At 45.7% G+C, this 13,469-nt stretch overlaps 1 protein-coding gene across 9 annotated transcripts in view; it reads right to left on the reverse strand.

The window, feature by feature from the left end:
• The window catches only part of CC2D2A (coiled-coil and C2 domain containing 2A), a 100,891-nt gene that overhangs the window by 24,712 nt on the left and 62,710 nt on the right, over positions 1–13,469 (reverse strand). For 8 of the 9 annotated variants that reach the window (XM_039838157.1, XM_039838155.1, XM_039838158.1 and 5 more), the window contains 7 exons: positions 11,577–11,715; positions 9,449–9,652; positions 7,804–7,896; positions 6,728–6,819; positions 3,275–3,442; positions 712–817; positions 419–528 (listed from right to left, as the gene is read on the reverse strand). In XM_039838157.1, coding sequence (XP_039694091.1) covers positions 419–528; positions 712–817; positions 3,275–3,442; positions 6,728–6,819; positions 7,804–7,896; positions 9,449–9,652; positions 11,577–11,715 — 912 coding nt within the window. The remainder of the gene's footprint in view (positions 1–418; positions 529–711; positions 818–3,274; positions 3,443–6,727; positions 6,820–7,803; positions 7,897–9,448; positions 9,653–11,576; positions 11,716–13,469) is intronic. The other variant, XM_039838151.1, reaches the window with a different exon arrangement.

The following is a 13,469-nucleotide window of genomic DNA, read 5'->3' on the forward strand; positions in this document are numbered from 1 at the left end:
AAATATCTATAATCATTTAATCAAAAATTTTAAATGGTGAGAGAAAAGCATAATTTACGGGAACAAGGGAGTTGTAGATTTACTTAAGGCTTCCAGAGTCGGGGAGACAGAGAAGAAAGGAAAAGCAGTGTGGGGGCCACGGGGTGTGGGAAGCGGGGAGCTGGGGCTGTCAGTAGCCAGAGACCGCAGAGGCGCGTGGCGTCCCAACGGTGAACCTGAGTTTCCCCAGCTGGACGTTTGCCCACTTTGTCTCCGGTTGCCGTCAGTCGTGGCACAAGAGAAGAAGCACGGCACTTGGTGTCAGGACTCCCGGCCCTTGCTCCAGCTCGCAAGCCACACAAACTTTCACCTGAGCCTCCGCGTCCTTCACGTTTCTTCAGAGTGTCCTGTCGTTCTTTAAGGAGGAAAAGACGCTTACCGAAATGGGAGTTCAAGCTCTTCATTCCAGCTGGGGTTCGGTCCTTCAGCCGTCGTCGTATGGCAAATCGTTCGTTGAAAAGAAACCTCTACAAAAGGACGTACTAAAACCTTAAAATCAAGAGCAGACTGTAAGAGTCCACAGCAGTTGAATCATTTTGCTCCTAGCATGTTTACTAAATAGTATGTTTCCAAAGAAAACGGAGCAGAAATCAGACTATGAAGTTTCTAGGCAGTTCTTAAAAACATAAGGCATCAGATCCTAGGCAGAGATCTAGCATTTGGGTGTTTCACCTGGCCGAGCGGGTAGTCAGCACTGTGGGTCGGGCTGTGTGTGGTTGGGGAGGCAGCACGCTTTTCGCTGAAAGTCCTTGAAGATCTTGATGGCTGCTGGAATCTGCTAGGAGGGAACATGTATGAAAGAAATAAATGTCAGGGCAAGTCTAATTATATATTGAGCAGATGGTTTTTCCAAAGGTGTATGGCTCTGGTGGCTAGGGTGACAGACATTCTCTCTAAGCTTGTTGACACTTCCGAAGGCTTTCAGTCATCCCAACAATGCTCTGGCCATCCCTAGTCACCTAGTAATCACCAGAACCTCCCCAGCTTCTATCCCTAGACCCACACGAATGAGTGAGAACAAAGAAGAGCCCTCTCGCCTCTCCTAGGGGGTGCCTGAGTGGGCACATGCCTTTCCCTGCATGAATGAGAGCCTCGATCCCTCTCAGGTAGCCGAATCCTCAGCTGCCCGACCAGCCTGTCCTGTCTCCATCCGATTCCTTTCCCGCTGTATTTTCTTCGGACCTGCCTTCTCCAAGAACCTTGAGCAACAAATCCCAGGGAAGACGTCTCTCTGGGCCTGAGAAGCTCCACGGGCAAGGGGAGGTCAAGAATTCCTAGCCTGGGTTAGGGTCTATGGGGCTTTTCCTCTTTCTCTTTTAAAGCACTGCTATTCTTAACGAAATGAATGAAGGTCACCTCCAGAGAGCTCCTCCCAGACACTTTCCGCCTCATCCTAACAATCCACTTGCATGTTTGTTCTGAACTTTACAGTTTACCAAGTATTTCACATTCATTACTGGACGAAGTATAAATTATCTCTTTCTACTGGAGTGTCTCACCTTTTCACAGATAAGGGTTTCAGATAAACTCTGAGACAATAAAAGTGCAATATTTAATAACAACTGCCAGAGAAAACCTTTTTCTCTTTGGAACACCATCGATTACATTATTACACAAATATTTGGTAAGTACCTATCCTACTTTAGGCCCTGTGTCAGACACTGGGGCCACCAAGACACACAAGGCACACTTCAGCTCAGGCTAGAATGGATGGTAGACATGTAAACAAATAAGATACTATACTGGGGTACACGTTAGACGAGAGGGATGGGCATGGGCCATAAGGGTACAGCAAGGGAGGTGGAAAATCCTTTTTAGTTGGATGCGAGGGTAAAGGATTATGGTTTGGGCAGGCTTAGTCTAAGAGTTGATTCATGAGTTCTCTTGATGAGTCTACTCTACAATGTGAAACACGTAGGATCCACTATACTTCCTTGTAATTATTTGAATGAAATTGTTTAACAGTTAAAAAAATCAATAGAGACCAAAAGTAAGAGAAACACCTCTACATTCTATTTTTTTTAAAGACAAATGAACAGACAGCTTTTCAGTCCACGATTGAGCTCAGATGCAGTCAAGGTGCAAGAGTTGGGTTACGGCTCAAAGAAGCAGAGCTGACATGGATGTTTATAAGTAATAAGATTGGGAATAGTCGATGATAATCAGATGCTCTGTAACGGGTGAAAGAATTAGTAAAAAAAAAAAGGGAAAAAATGGGGTGAGAGGAGGGGAAAATAAATTTAAAGGAGAGAACTCGGAGGAAAGAAGATGCAAAGTCTAGGCTGGCACTCCCCGGTGAATCAGACAGGGCCGGACGGCCTTGGACAAGCCACTCGCCCTCCCTGTACGTCCATTTTCCCTTCAGTGAAGTGTAGATAGTGATAGTAGTGAGAAGTTAATGGAATAGTATATACCTAAGTGCCCCGCATAGTGCCTAGGACGTGGTGAATGCACAATAAGTCATAGCTTCCCTCCTACACTGACCGGCAAGGGCACCAGCCGAAAGAAGTTTTAGTTCTCGGTCCTTCCATCTCTGTTCTCTAAGGGGATAAGAAACTCAGGCTCCCTCGCCTGTGGTCGAGGGGTCCCCATTGCCCCCGGTGCAGTGAAGCGTAGTAGGCATACCTATTTTCTCTGAGCAGATAAAACGGAAGTCACATTTTTATGCCCGTGGCATGTACGTTTCAGAACCTAGGACACAGACGTTTTAGGTTTCTGCCCAGCTCACACCTGCTTCTCTGAGGACGGTTTCCTCCCTTCAGGACAAGTCCTGGTGACCCTCTGTCTCCGGCTACAGGTGGCAAGACCATGGATCAACCCCTGACCCCAAGCAGGACCTTCAAGCTCCCCCTGAGAAGCTGGCACTTGGTGGGTGGGTGGTCCCCTGCCAGGATGCACCACTTTCGTCACGTGGAGACGAGCGAAGCTGCCCACAGAGAGAAGGGAGCGCGAGAGACAGTGGTGTCTCGGAGGAACTGTCTTCATATCTACAGCCCACCATCCGGTTCGGCTGTGCCCTTGCCCTTGAGTTCTGTGAGACAGTCCAGTGAATCCCCGCTGTGGCCTGAATCGACTGAATTGGTTCTGTTACTCGCAACCAAGAGGGCATTGGCTTGAGCAAGAATGCCCAAGTCTCACAGGATAACACTAAGTCAGAGCGGGACCGGACAGGCCATGCGAAGGGATCGTGGCCGGGGCCCTGCAGAGTCCACCCAGGGCTGCCCCGGGCTCTCACCTTGCTGTTGGCCTCCGCACCGGGATGTCATAAGCCCGGATGATGTTCACCAGCAGCTTTATGTCTCCGTCGGACAGGTTTTGGGCTGTCACCTTCTTCCGACCTTTTCTCCTTGGCCTCAGTGGTCGCTTTTGTTCTGCCAGCTTGAAAAGGCTTAAGCCCAAAATGCTAATGATTACAGAACAGGATTAGGACTCAAAGGAAAAGAAAGGTCTGGAAAGTCATGAGACAACTTCTCAAACTGTGCCCCAAGGATCCTCACAGGCCCCTGAAAACCCATCTTTCCAAGGAGGGTGGAAATCATCAAGAAATTCTCCCAAGATGGGAGGGGTCCTCCTGTGTGGACGATTAAACCTTATTTTAGCTGCGGCCGATCAGAGAAAGAGTAGCGTGTTCTGGCCCCTGGCTGGCCCTCCCTGTCTCCTGGACCCTCCGCTTTCGCTCTTGCCAGCTGCTGCACAGGCAGTGCCTCCCTCCGCCTTCCTCCTGGGCCCTCACTCAGTCCGGTGACAGTTTTACTGGCCCTCAGGGCAGAGGCCTGGCCCCCTCAGCCAGAAGGCGCTCCATATCCTGAGCCCTCTCCTCTCATGGCAGGTGATGTTCACCGCCTTCCCGGCGCTCCCTGGACTACCTCGCCCTCTGGGTGTGGATCCCGGCTCCACTCTTTGGCCTTGGGCAATTTATTTCACCTCTTTAAGTCTCTGTTTCATCATCTGTAAAATGGGGATAATAACAGCACTTCCTGGGCTGTCGAGAGGATTAAGCGAAAAGGTGCGTGCAAAGCGCCCTGTCACAGGTCTGGTTCCTGGTGTCGAACAGTAACTGTTGGGTGATGACATTGATTATGATGCCAGTGCTTATGCTGCAGGGAGAGGAGGCGGTGGAGACAGGAGGGTCTTTCTCTCACCCTCTCCCCTGCCCCCTCCATCCCCTGAGGTGATGTCAAATCAACACTTCCTGGAAGATGAAAGCAGCTCGGTCAGTGACTCATGGGAGAAAAGGCCATGGAGCATATAATTAAATTCTGGCCCAGAGACTAAACAGAAACACAGCCCTGACTTGGTATCTGGAAGCTGAGGTGGCCGACCGTGCCAGACGGCACAGAACGAAGCCAGCTGTGCAGAGCCAGCCTCAGCTGGGCGCTCACGCCTCTGCTTCCCTTGTGGGGTCGGACGGCCCGGTGGCCTGTGTGACTGCAGCCCTCTCTCCAAAGAGCCTGTGCCACCCGAGGAGACGACGTGGCACGACGGCTCCCACGGGGCTCCTGGGAGCCACTGTTCCCATGTGTCCCTTGGGTCTTCTTCCCCCACAGCACAGAACAGTGACCATTTGTCAGCACCTCTGTGAATCAAACAGCGTGGTAGGTGTCCTGCATATAATATTTCTAGTCCTTACAGGGATAAAGTTTACCCCGTTTTGCATACGAAGAAACCACAGGCTCTGCGAGGTGATGCGATTTGCTGAAGGCTCCTAAGTGGGAGGAGGGGGCCCAGGGTTCAAGCTCAGATCATTCTGACTGCACGGCCCCTCTTGTTCTTCTTCGTAGAATCTATTTACATATACTTTATGAACTCATTTAAAACAAGAATAAGCCCGTGGCATGCTAACATCCTGTAAAACTGAAAAATAACTCTCCTTTCCAAAACAAAAGAAGACTGCGAGAGGGTGACATCGTTTTGCATTTCTGCAGATCTCTTTGTGTGCGTGTGTGATTTATTATCTACATTTTATTATTTTCATGATTTAAATTGATTTTTATTGAGATAAAATTGACATAACATTGTGCAAATTTAAGATGCACGTGTTGGTTTGGTATATTTACATATTGTAATATGATTACCATCATGATATTAGCTGGTACCACTGTGTCTTTACATAATTGTTTCTTTTTCATGATGAGAACAATTAAGATCTACTCTCTTAGTCACTCTGAAGTTTATAAGACAGACTTGTTGACTATATCACTATGCTTACATGAGATTATCAGGACTTACTTATCTATTAGTTGCAAATTTGTACCCTTAAATAACATCTCCCCAATTCCCCTATCTCCCCCCAGCCTCTGGTGACCACCATCCTACTTTCTGTTTCTATGAGTTTGGCACTTTTAGATTCCACATATGAGTGAGATCGTATGGCATTTATCTTTTTCTGACTTATTTCACTTAGCACCATGCCCTCGAGATCCATCTACGTTGTCACAAACTACAGCCCATCTGCTTCATCGCTCTGCCAGGACACATACCTAACCCACACCTGGGGACCTCAGAGAGACACCTTTGCCAGGGGGCCATACCACAGCACGTCCCTTCCTTTGTCAATGCGTCCTCCCTCCCCCAGAGCTGGCTCCTCATAAGACTTTGCTGCCCTCAGCTTGGGGACATTTTAGTGGTTAGGACCATTAAATACAGAAACGTCTTAGTTTAAAGTCAAGAACAAATTGAAATTAAAAGAAGAAAGAACATACCCCGAGCCTTCAGAACTTAATGCAGAAAGTAAAGCGGAAAAAAGAAAAAGAAAGAAAAGAAATGGAAAAACAGTATGAAAAATCACCATCTATTCTAAGTGTAATTTTCATGACTGAAAAAAACATTCAATGACTGGGTTCTGGGCCTGGAGCAAAGAGAAGGTTTGCATGAACTCATGTGGGCACAGCCTCTCTTCCGTACGTGAATGGAGGCAAAGCCAAAGATCGGGGCCGACACAGCTCAATTTTTTGTTTCCTTTCCAACTCGATGGTGGAGAGGAAACGCATGTATAAGAAATAACATATGTTTTCTGGGACCAAGAGATTTAATCACAGAAAGGGACATGAGATGAATGGACTGCACACAAGACCACCAATATAGAAAGTTATCTATTATCTTTTATGCATCCACCCCGAATTGAGACAATTTGAAGATGATTCTAAATGACAGGGAGGCAATCGAGCAAATATAGTCAATTTGCAACGTCTGTGTAAACATCCGTTTCTCCCGGCTGTCCTTGCTGCTCACCTAACACAGCAGCTCTCTGCCTCCTAGCTGTGCTGGAAGCTGGCCGCCCCCTGCCGCCCAGAACCTCAGCGGGCTAACTGGCAGCCACCCCTGCTGCCCGTGACAGGAGAGTCAGTGGGAAGTCTGGCACTGGGAGATGTGGCAGGGGAACGCTGTCACACTTAGTTGGGTCGGAACGAGGGCCTGGCGAAGGCTGGTGACGGTGACTTGGCAGTGGAGGGAGGTGAGATGGGGTCTTCTGGGACGTGATGGAGAGGACCAAGTGTGACTTGTTCTCCTAGAGACCCCCTTAACTAATGGAATCGCTAGGCACTGATTAAGTTCGACCAGTTTCCAGCATTATTTGGGGCTCAGCTGCGTACCATGCAATGATAAAAATCTTATATTTACGTGAGATTTGGAATAGAATGCAATACCAATAATTTCTATCGGAAATAACAAAAGGGTTGTTTCTTACCTGATATTGGGAACTTCTTCTTCGACTATCAAATCCGTAAGAAGAAAATGGTGTTTCGCAATTAAGAAACGATTTATCACTGATTCTCTAACCTGAGGGAAGGAAGAAGTTTCATTTAGAATCGTGTTCCGTGAACTTCATCGTTCACTCCCTATACTTCTTCGCGTCCTCACCCCCACGTCACCTTAGTTCAGCCCCGACCCGGCCCACCTTCGCTTTTCCCTGTGTCCCTGACCTCTACTGTCGCACGGCCAGCTGTGCTCACCGGGCAAGCTCCAAAGGCAGCTGTTTTGTTCACCGCTGTATTCTCAGGGCCTGGGAGAGTCCCTGACATACAGTCAAATTTTGCTGAATGAATGAATGAGTAAACGAAAAGCAGGCCCAGCCTCGAAGCACGCACAGTTCAGAAGGGATTCTTAAGTTCTTTCCCTCTTCAGACTGGTTTACTTCCTGATTATTCTCTAAATGGAGGGCCTCTTAAATGTCGTAATTGGGGTTTTATACATTAGGCACCAGGTAGATCAATTGGATGAGAAAAAGGTACTGTAGTCACTGTAGCATTTCTTATAAGTTAAATCTATTAAAGAAAAGGAAGAAGGAAGGAAGGAAGGAAGGAAGGAAGGAATAGAAGAAGAAGGAAGGAGGAAGGAAGAAGGAAGGATGGTAGGGAGGAAGAGAGAAGGAAGAAGGAAGGAGTGAAGGAGGAAGCTGACAAAAAAGGACATTCCACTTTCTAGTGTATCAGAGCAGTTAGTATGGTTTAGAAAACTTTTTCATTGCAAAGGTAATACTATGCAAACATTCAAATAGGAAAATCATGCCTTGGAAATCGAGTCCCTTGTAATCATACCCCACTTAAGATAACCACTGAAAATACACTGAGACACATCCTAGTGCCTTCATAGGTTCAAAAGACAAAGATGGCTATTAATCAATTTCATGTGTGTAATTATGAAAAAATAAGTCTACAGGAGTTGATCATCACACAGAAATTTAAAAGAACAAGACCTCCCACCTCCCTTCTTAGGATGCTGGCTATTTTCCCTCCGAGGACTGTATAAAATAATTTTCCTTACCTGCTGGAGGTACTTGGCTACTGTGGCCCTATGGGTATCTATGTGCTCCTTGGTTTCAATTACGTTTCTGTCTCGTAACCGTTTCTCATAGTCCTAAAATTAAAAAGGAATAATTTTACGATTTTCAAGTACTAGTGCTCTCTCATGCCTTTCTTGAGATGAAAGAATTTATCGCACGTGCTTTAAGTCATAAATTATGGTTCTAAATGTTTCCTCCAACTTCCTCTTAACTTTTGGTTCAGAATTGATCTTGGACGCCGTGTCTACGATTTGGAGTCAGCTGTCAGACTGCCGTGTGGGTAGTAGAGAAATCTGTAATTACAGTTTGAAATGTTCATGTGGGAAGACATGGAGGCCTCACATATAACAGTTGCTGTACTTCAAGATGCTAAGCTCATCCAAACAACTCAGCCAAGGGCTTTGCCTAATTTTTGCCTTTTCTATATTAAGTAAAACAGGTACAAAATAGCAAATAGCATCTGGGTGTGGCTGACTTGGTCACCAACTCGTAGGAAAGTAGCGGGTATTTTCGCTTTGTCTGCTTAGGCCACTGCATTTTCTTCTCTTTTTCCGTGAACTGGATTCCGTGTGGGCCCCAGAAACTGCCATGTTCTCCTTTAGTTCTCTGGTCACATTAGGGCCCAGGAGGGACCCTAACCCAGGCCGTATGACTCCAGAGCTGGTGCCAAGATTTTTAAACTTGGGACAAGAGGACATATCTCTCCCTCCTGGATGAGGCCACGTAGAGAAAATGTGCTGCAGTAGAGAAGCCACCACAGCAGGGGAAGCCCAGACTGGATGGAGGACGGTCCCGGCAGCGTTCAGGCCCTGGACCCAGCTGCCTTGAGGCTTGGATGAACTCTTGACATTCATGTGTCTTTAGGTGTTTAACCCCATTTTGGGATTTCATCATCCAATAAACTCCCCTTGGTGCCTGAGCTAGTTCAAATTGAATTTTATCACTTACAATCAATCACAAGTCCAAACGATACAAAGAACCAAGTAACCAAAAATATTCTCCAAGAATAGCTTCTGCATGAAAATTCATACTGGTACTTATTTCTAATGGCTCTCCATTTACCTCGTCAAACGCAGACTCACCTGTCTAGGTTGACTGGCCTGCCTTACCTACACAGGACTGTAACTTGTAATTCCTCAAAGCTTCTGCCCCACGCCCCTCAGATCCCTCCTCACCCGCCTGGCCTCTGTGCATCCTGCCACTTGGCCCAGGACGCCTGCCCAGCCCTGTTCCCCACTTCCTCCTACCCACCCACCCCAAGGCCGCTCAAACCCCACCCATCAGTCTTCTCGTTGGCACAGACTGCGTTTGGTGCTTAGCAAATACTTATTGGATTAAAATAGAATTGGATTCCTAAGCCGGGATAATTTGCCATGTTAACCCTTAAGATATTTTTCCGCCTACGGTTCTACTTTTTCTTAGTGTTTGTGTCATTCATCACACTGTGACGAAGAGATTATTTGAACACTGCACTCAAGAAAAATGCTGGAAAGGTTATGAAAAGTGCTACAGAAGAGAAACCAACACCACTGAGCACATAACACCTTCGACCGCAGAATTCCCATGGACTAGTACGCCAGCTAGCACAGCCGCTATCCGATTACTGCCTCTACGGACATTTCTTACCTGGAACACCTTTTCCATAATTTCTCGGTCGTATGCTGGAACCTGCTTATAATTTCGGAATTCTGGCACCTCTTGGCTTCTGAGACGAAGAAGCCTGAATCGTTTGGATCGATTTAATTCCTCATCTGAAACGAAGTTAAATTCCTGTTGCAGCTGTTCCAGTCGAAAGAAATCAGGGACATAGGATTCGCCACTGGTAGCGACCTATCAACAAAAAGAAAATACAAAACTCTAAACGACAGGCAGATTTCGTCCAAGGAAACCCGGCCCTGCGCTTTTGGGAGTGGACGCGTTAACAGTTTTCGATGGAGAGACTTGTCCCAGATTTAATTCAAAGACAAAGTACATTATAATAGCAACAAGGCAGGTGCTATCATATTTATTTAGTAGCTATAAAAAAGTAACGAATCATTTTTCCAAAGAAATAAAAACTATAAGTTTCATTTTTGGTATGCACGTTTCCCATTTTTGGTACGCATAATTCCCTAGGTATTATGAAAATATACAGACTGAAAAATGAGAGACTTATATCAGTATGTTGGGGGAATTTTAATTTTAATTTAATTAGGTGCTTACTGCAAATGAGATTACTCGGATGCACAGTATGTGTTTTAAATATATTTAAACATAATTTATACTATAACCTTTTACTATATTTATGCACATATGTAGGTAAGGGCCCTAGAGTCAGCTGATCAGCTTCACTAGCTCCATGGCCAAGTCCTCCTAATTCTAAACAGCACTTCATGGCCTTGGTCAGTGAGAAAAATGAGCCAGAGATGGACCAGGCGCCAGTCTCCCATGTCCCGTACACTGGCACAGGAGAGAAAGCTTCAGTACCACTGAGAGGCCGAGCAGGGATGGGCTGCACTCTGCCCAGGTGTCTGCCAGCTCCTATACAGGATGTTCTGCCGGCTGTGACCTCCTCCTGGGCAGAAGGAAGCCGGGAGCAGAGATTCTTAGGGCTTTGTGTGGGGAAAGGTGACCCTACTGTGAAAATCCTGGCTCAAAGAGAGACCAGTCGGAAAGGTGATCCCTGTGCTGTCCTTCTATGGGAAGGCAAATCGTTACACATGAAAAATGGAGGTGCCACATACACTATAGACCTGTTGGCTTAAAGATAATGGAAGCGTGATTTGAAAACTTTCCATGGACTAGACTACACTTTAAGTAATATGACTCATTCTCTCTGGTATTTCTCTTATCTACACTGAAAGCATCGTGTTGGAAGGAGAGTTTATACATACAAAAGTCAGACTTTTGCTTTAGTACTTACCTTAGAAAGACCAGGGGAGAAATGGAAATTTTCATCTGAGTTACAGTTACCTTTCTGATGAACTTATACGAATAAACACAATCATGGAATGTGTTGCTATGGTCACTTTCTGGCTCATCTACTTGTTTATTATGTTTTTGTGGGAATTATAATCTTGGGAGCAAAAACATTTGTATTTGATACCGAGAGAAATCATTTACTGACCAATGATCCATTTTATTTATAAATTCACCAAAGAAAGAATTTTGAATGTTATGATAGATACAATCAACTTATCTCATAAATATTTAAATGAAAACCAAATGATAATGAAATTAATCGTCAAACGAGAAAACAAACAAAATCAGCATTTCTTAAAATTCCCCTATCGGTCTGTCAAAGAGTGATGGAGAGGGCACATACTCTGAAATCGGATGAACTTGGATCTGAGTCTTTACCAGCTATATGACCTTGAGCAAGTACCTCTGTGTGTCTGAACTCAATCTCCTCTCTGTAGAAGGGGCAAAATAAAACCTCTCTTTAGGGTTTTTACAGAGGTTTCAGGTAAGAGTAACAACAACAGCATACTTATTGCACACTGATCGTGTGCCCGGCAAAGTGTTGATATGCCGTGGCTCATTTCTCATAACCACACTGTGAGGGCATCTCAGGGCTTAGAAGCCTGAGTGCCTGCCTTGATCACATAGCCAGGCAGGTGCAGAGCTGGAATTTAAGCTTTTCATTCACTCAGCACTCATGCTCTTAAGCACTATAGAACATAGAGGGAAAGAAAAAGGACTATAGAACATAGAGGCCTGGGCCATGTCCATTATTATTACACCGAGTCAAGAAATAGTGCGTGTGCCACGTTACCGAGATCAGCTGCATCAGAGGGGCGTTGTTGGGGTCATTCGGATCGAGCTTGGACTCCGCTGCCCATTTGGCCAACTTTTTCATGTCCATCAGTCCTGATGTGCCAATAGATGAGATGGCATCTGCTCTTTTCAAAGCGCTGAAAATAAAAGGTTCATTCCATGAGACAGGCTTTACCACGGAGCAGTCTGGGTCGGGACCACGAAACCCCCGGATGCGTTGTTTAAGGGAGCTGTTACTCTCCCTGAGAGAAAATCTGATTATTAGGAAAGTCTTCTGCCATTTTTCTTTACTGGACGACTGCTATTAAATATGTTAGAAGAACAGTAAAAGGGTATAAGTGGTGGGGGAACACAGTTGCAAACCACACGTCTGATAAGGGGTTGATATTTAAAATATGTAGGAAACTCATATAACTCCATAGTAAAAAAACAAAAAAATAAAAAAAAAACAAATAATTAAAAAATGAACAAGGGAACTAAGTAGACATTTTTTCAAAGAAGATATGCAAACGGTCAACAGATACATGAAAAAGTGCTCAGCGCACCTAACCATCAGGGAAATGCAAATGTAAACCATGATGCTGTATCACCTCACACCCGTTAGGACGACTACTACCAAAAAGAGAGGACGTGGAGACAGGGGACGCTTCTGCTCTGTCAGTGCTGCCACTGAGGGGAACAGTATTTAGGTTCCTCAAAAAAATTAAAAGTAGAACTATCATATGATCCAGCCATCCCACTTCTGGGCATATGTTCGAAGGAAATGATACCCAAACTGGTATCTGCACCCCCATGTTCACTGCAGCATTATTTACAATAGCCAAGGTACGGAAACAACCTACGTGTCCACTGACAGATGAATGGATAAGGAAGCTGTAGTGTATTCATGAAAGGAATACCTCTCAGCCTCCTATTTGTGACGACAGGCATGAACCTTGAGGGCTTTGTGCTGAGTGAAATAAGTCCAACGGGAAGACAAACACTGTACGATCTCACTTATATGTGGAATCTCAAAAAATTAAATTTATAGAAAGAGAGGCTAGATTGGTGGTTGCCAGAGGCAGGGGGTGGGGGCGATGGGTGCAGGCGGTCAAGGGCACAAACTTCTGGTAGTGAGATCAGTAAGTCCTGGGAACGTGATGGACAGCATGGTTTCTGTAGTTAGCAATACCGTGTTGTATATTTGAAAGTTGCTAAGAGAATAAATCTTAAAAGTTCTCAGCACAAGGGAAAAAACTATAACTATGTGTCATGATGGATGTCAACTAGACTTATTGTGGTGATCATTTGACAATATATACATATGTCAAATCATTATGTTGTACACTTGAAACTTTATACAATGCGATATGTCAGTTACGTCTCAATAAAACTGGAAAAATAAAAGAAGTACAAATGGAAGGACTACAAATGCGACCCGTTTGGACGATTGCTCAGTGCACGGTGCATGTGAGTGTCCCCGAGTCCCTGGGTCCAGGCCAGTGAGGAGCCTCTGCATCTGGTGCAGGACGCCTGAAAGGCTCACAGTCAGGCCACTGGGGAACCACGCATGGCTGAGGCTAAAACGAGAGAACATAAACATGCAACTCGCGTAAGCATCAGCTTCGGCCGCGACCGCTCTCCGCGGAGGCCGGGGCTGTCAGCATGGTTGAGTTGGGGTGGTTTTGACAGAGCTGCATTTCTGATCACTCGTGCCGTATGTTACTGCCTTTCCTGATTAGAGCTTTAATCCCCAGGAAATTTCTCGAGCATAAAATTCAATGAAACGAATGCAAAACGCTCAGAGGAAATGGCGGCCAGTCTCCTGGCAGAGCTGCTGCCTTTATCCCAGGGACGTAGGGCTTGTGTCGGGAGGGAGAGGGCACGCAGGGAAGAAAGCAGCCCGTTCTGT

This window comes from Pteropus medius, unplaced genomic scaffold (assembly GCF_902729225.1).
Source record: "Pteropus medius unplaced genomic scaffold, Ma_sr-lr_union100, whole genome shotgun sequence".
NCBI lineage: Eukaryota > Metazoa > Chordata > Mammalia > Chiroptera > Pteropodidae > Pteropus > Pteropus medius.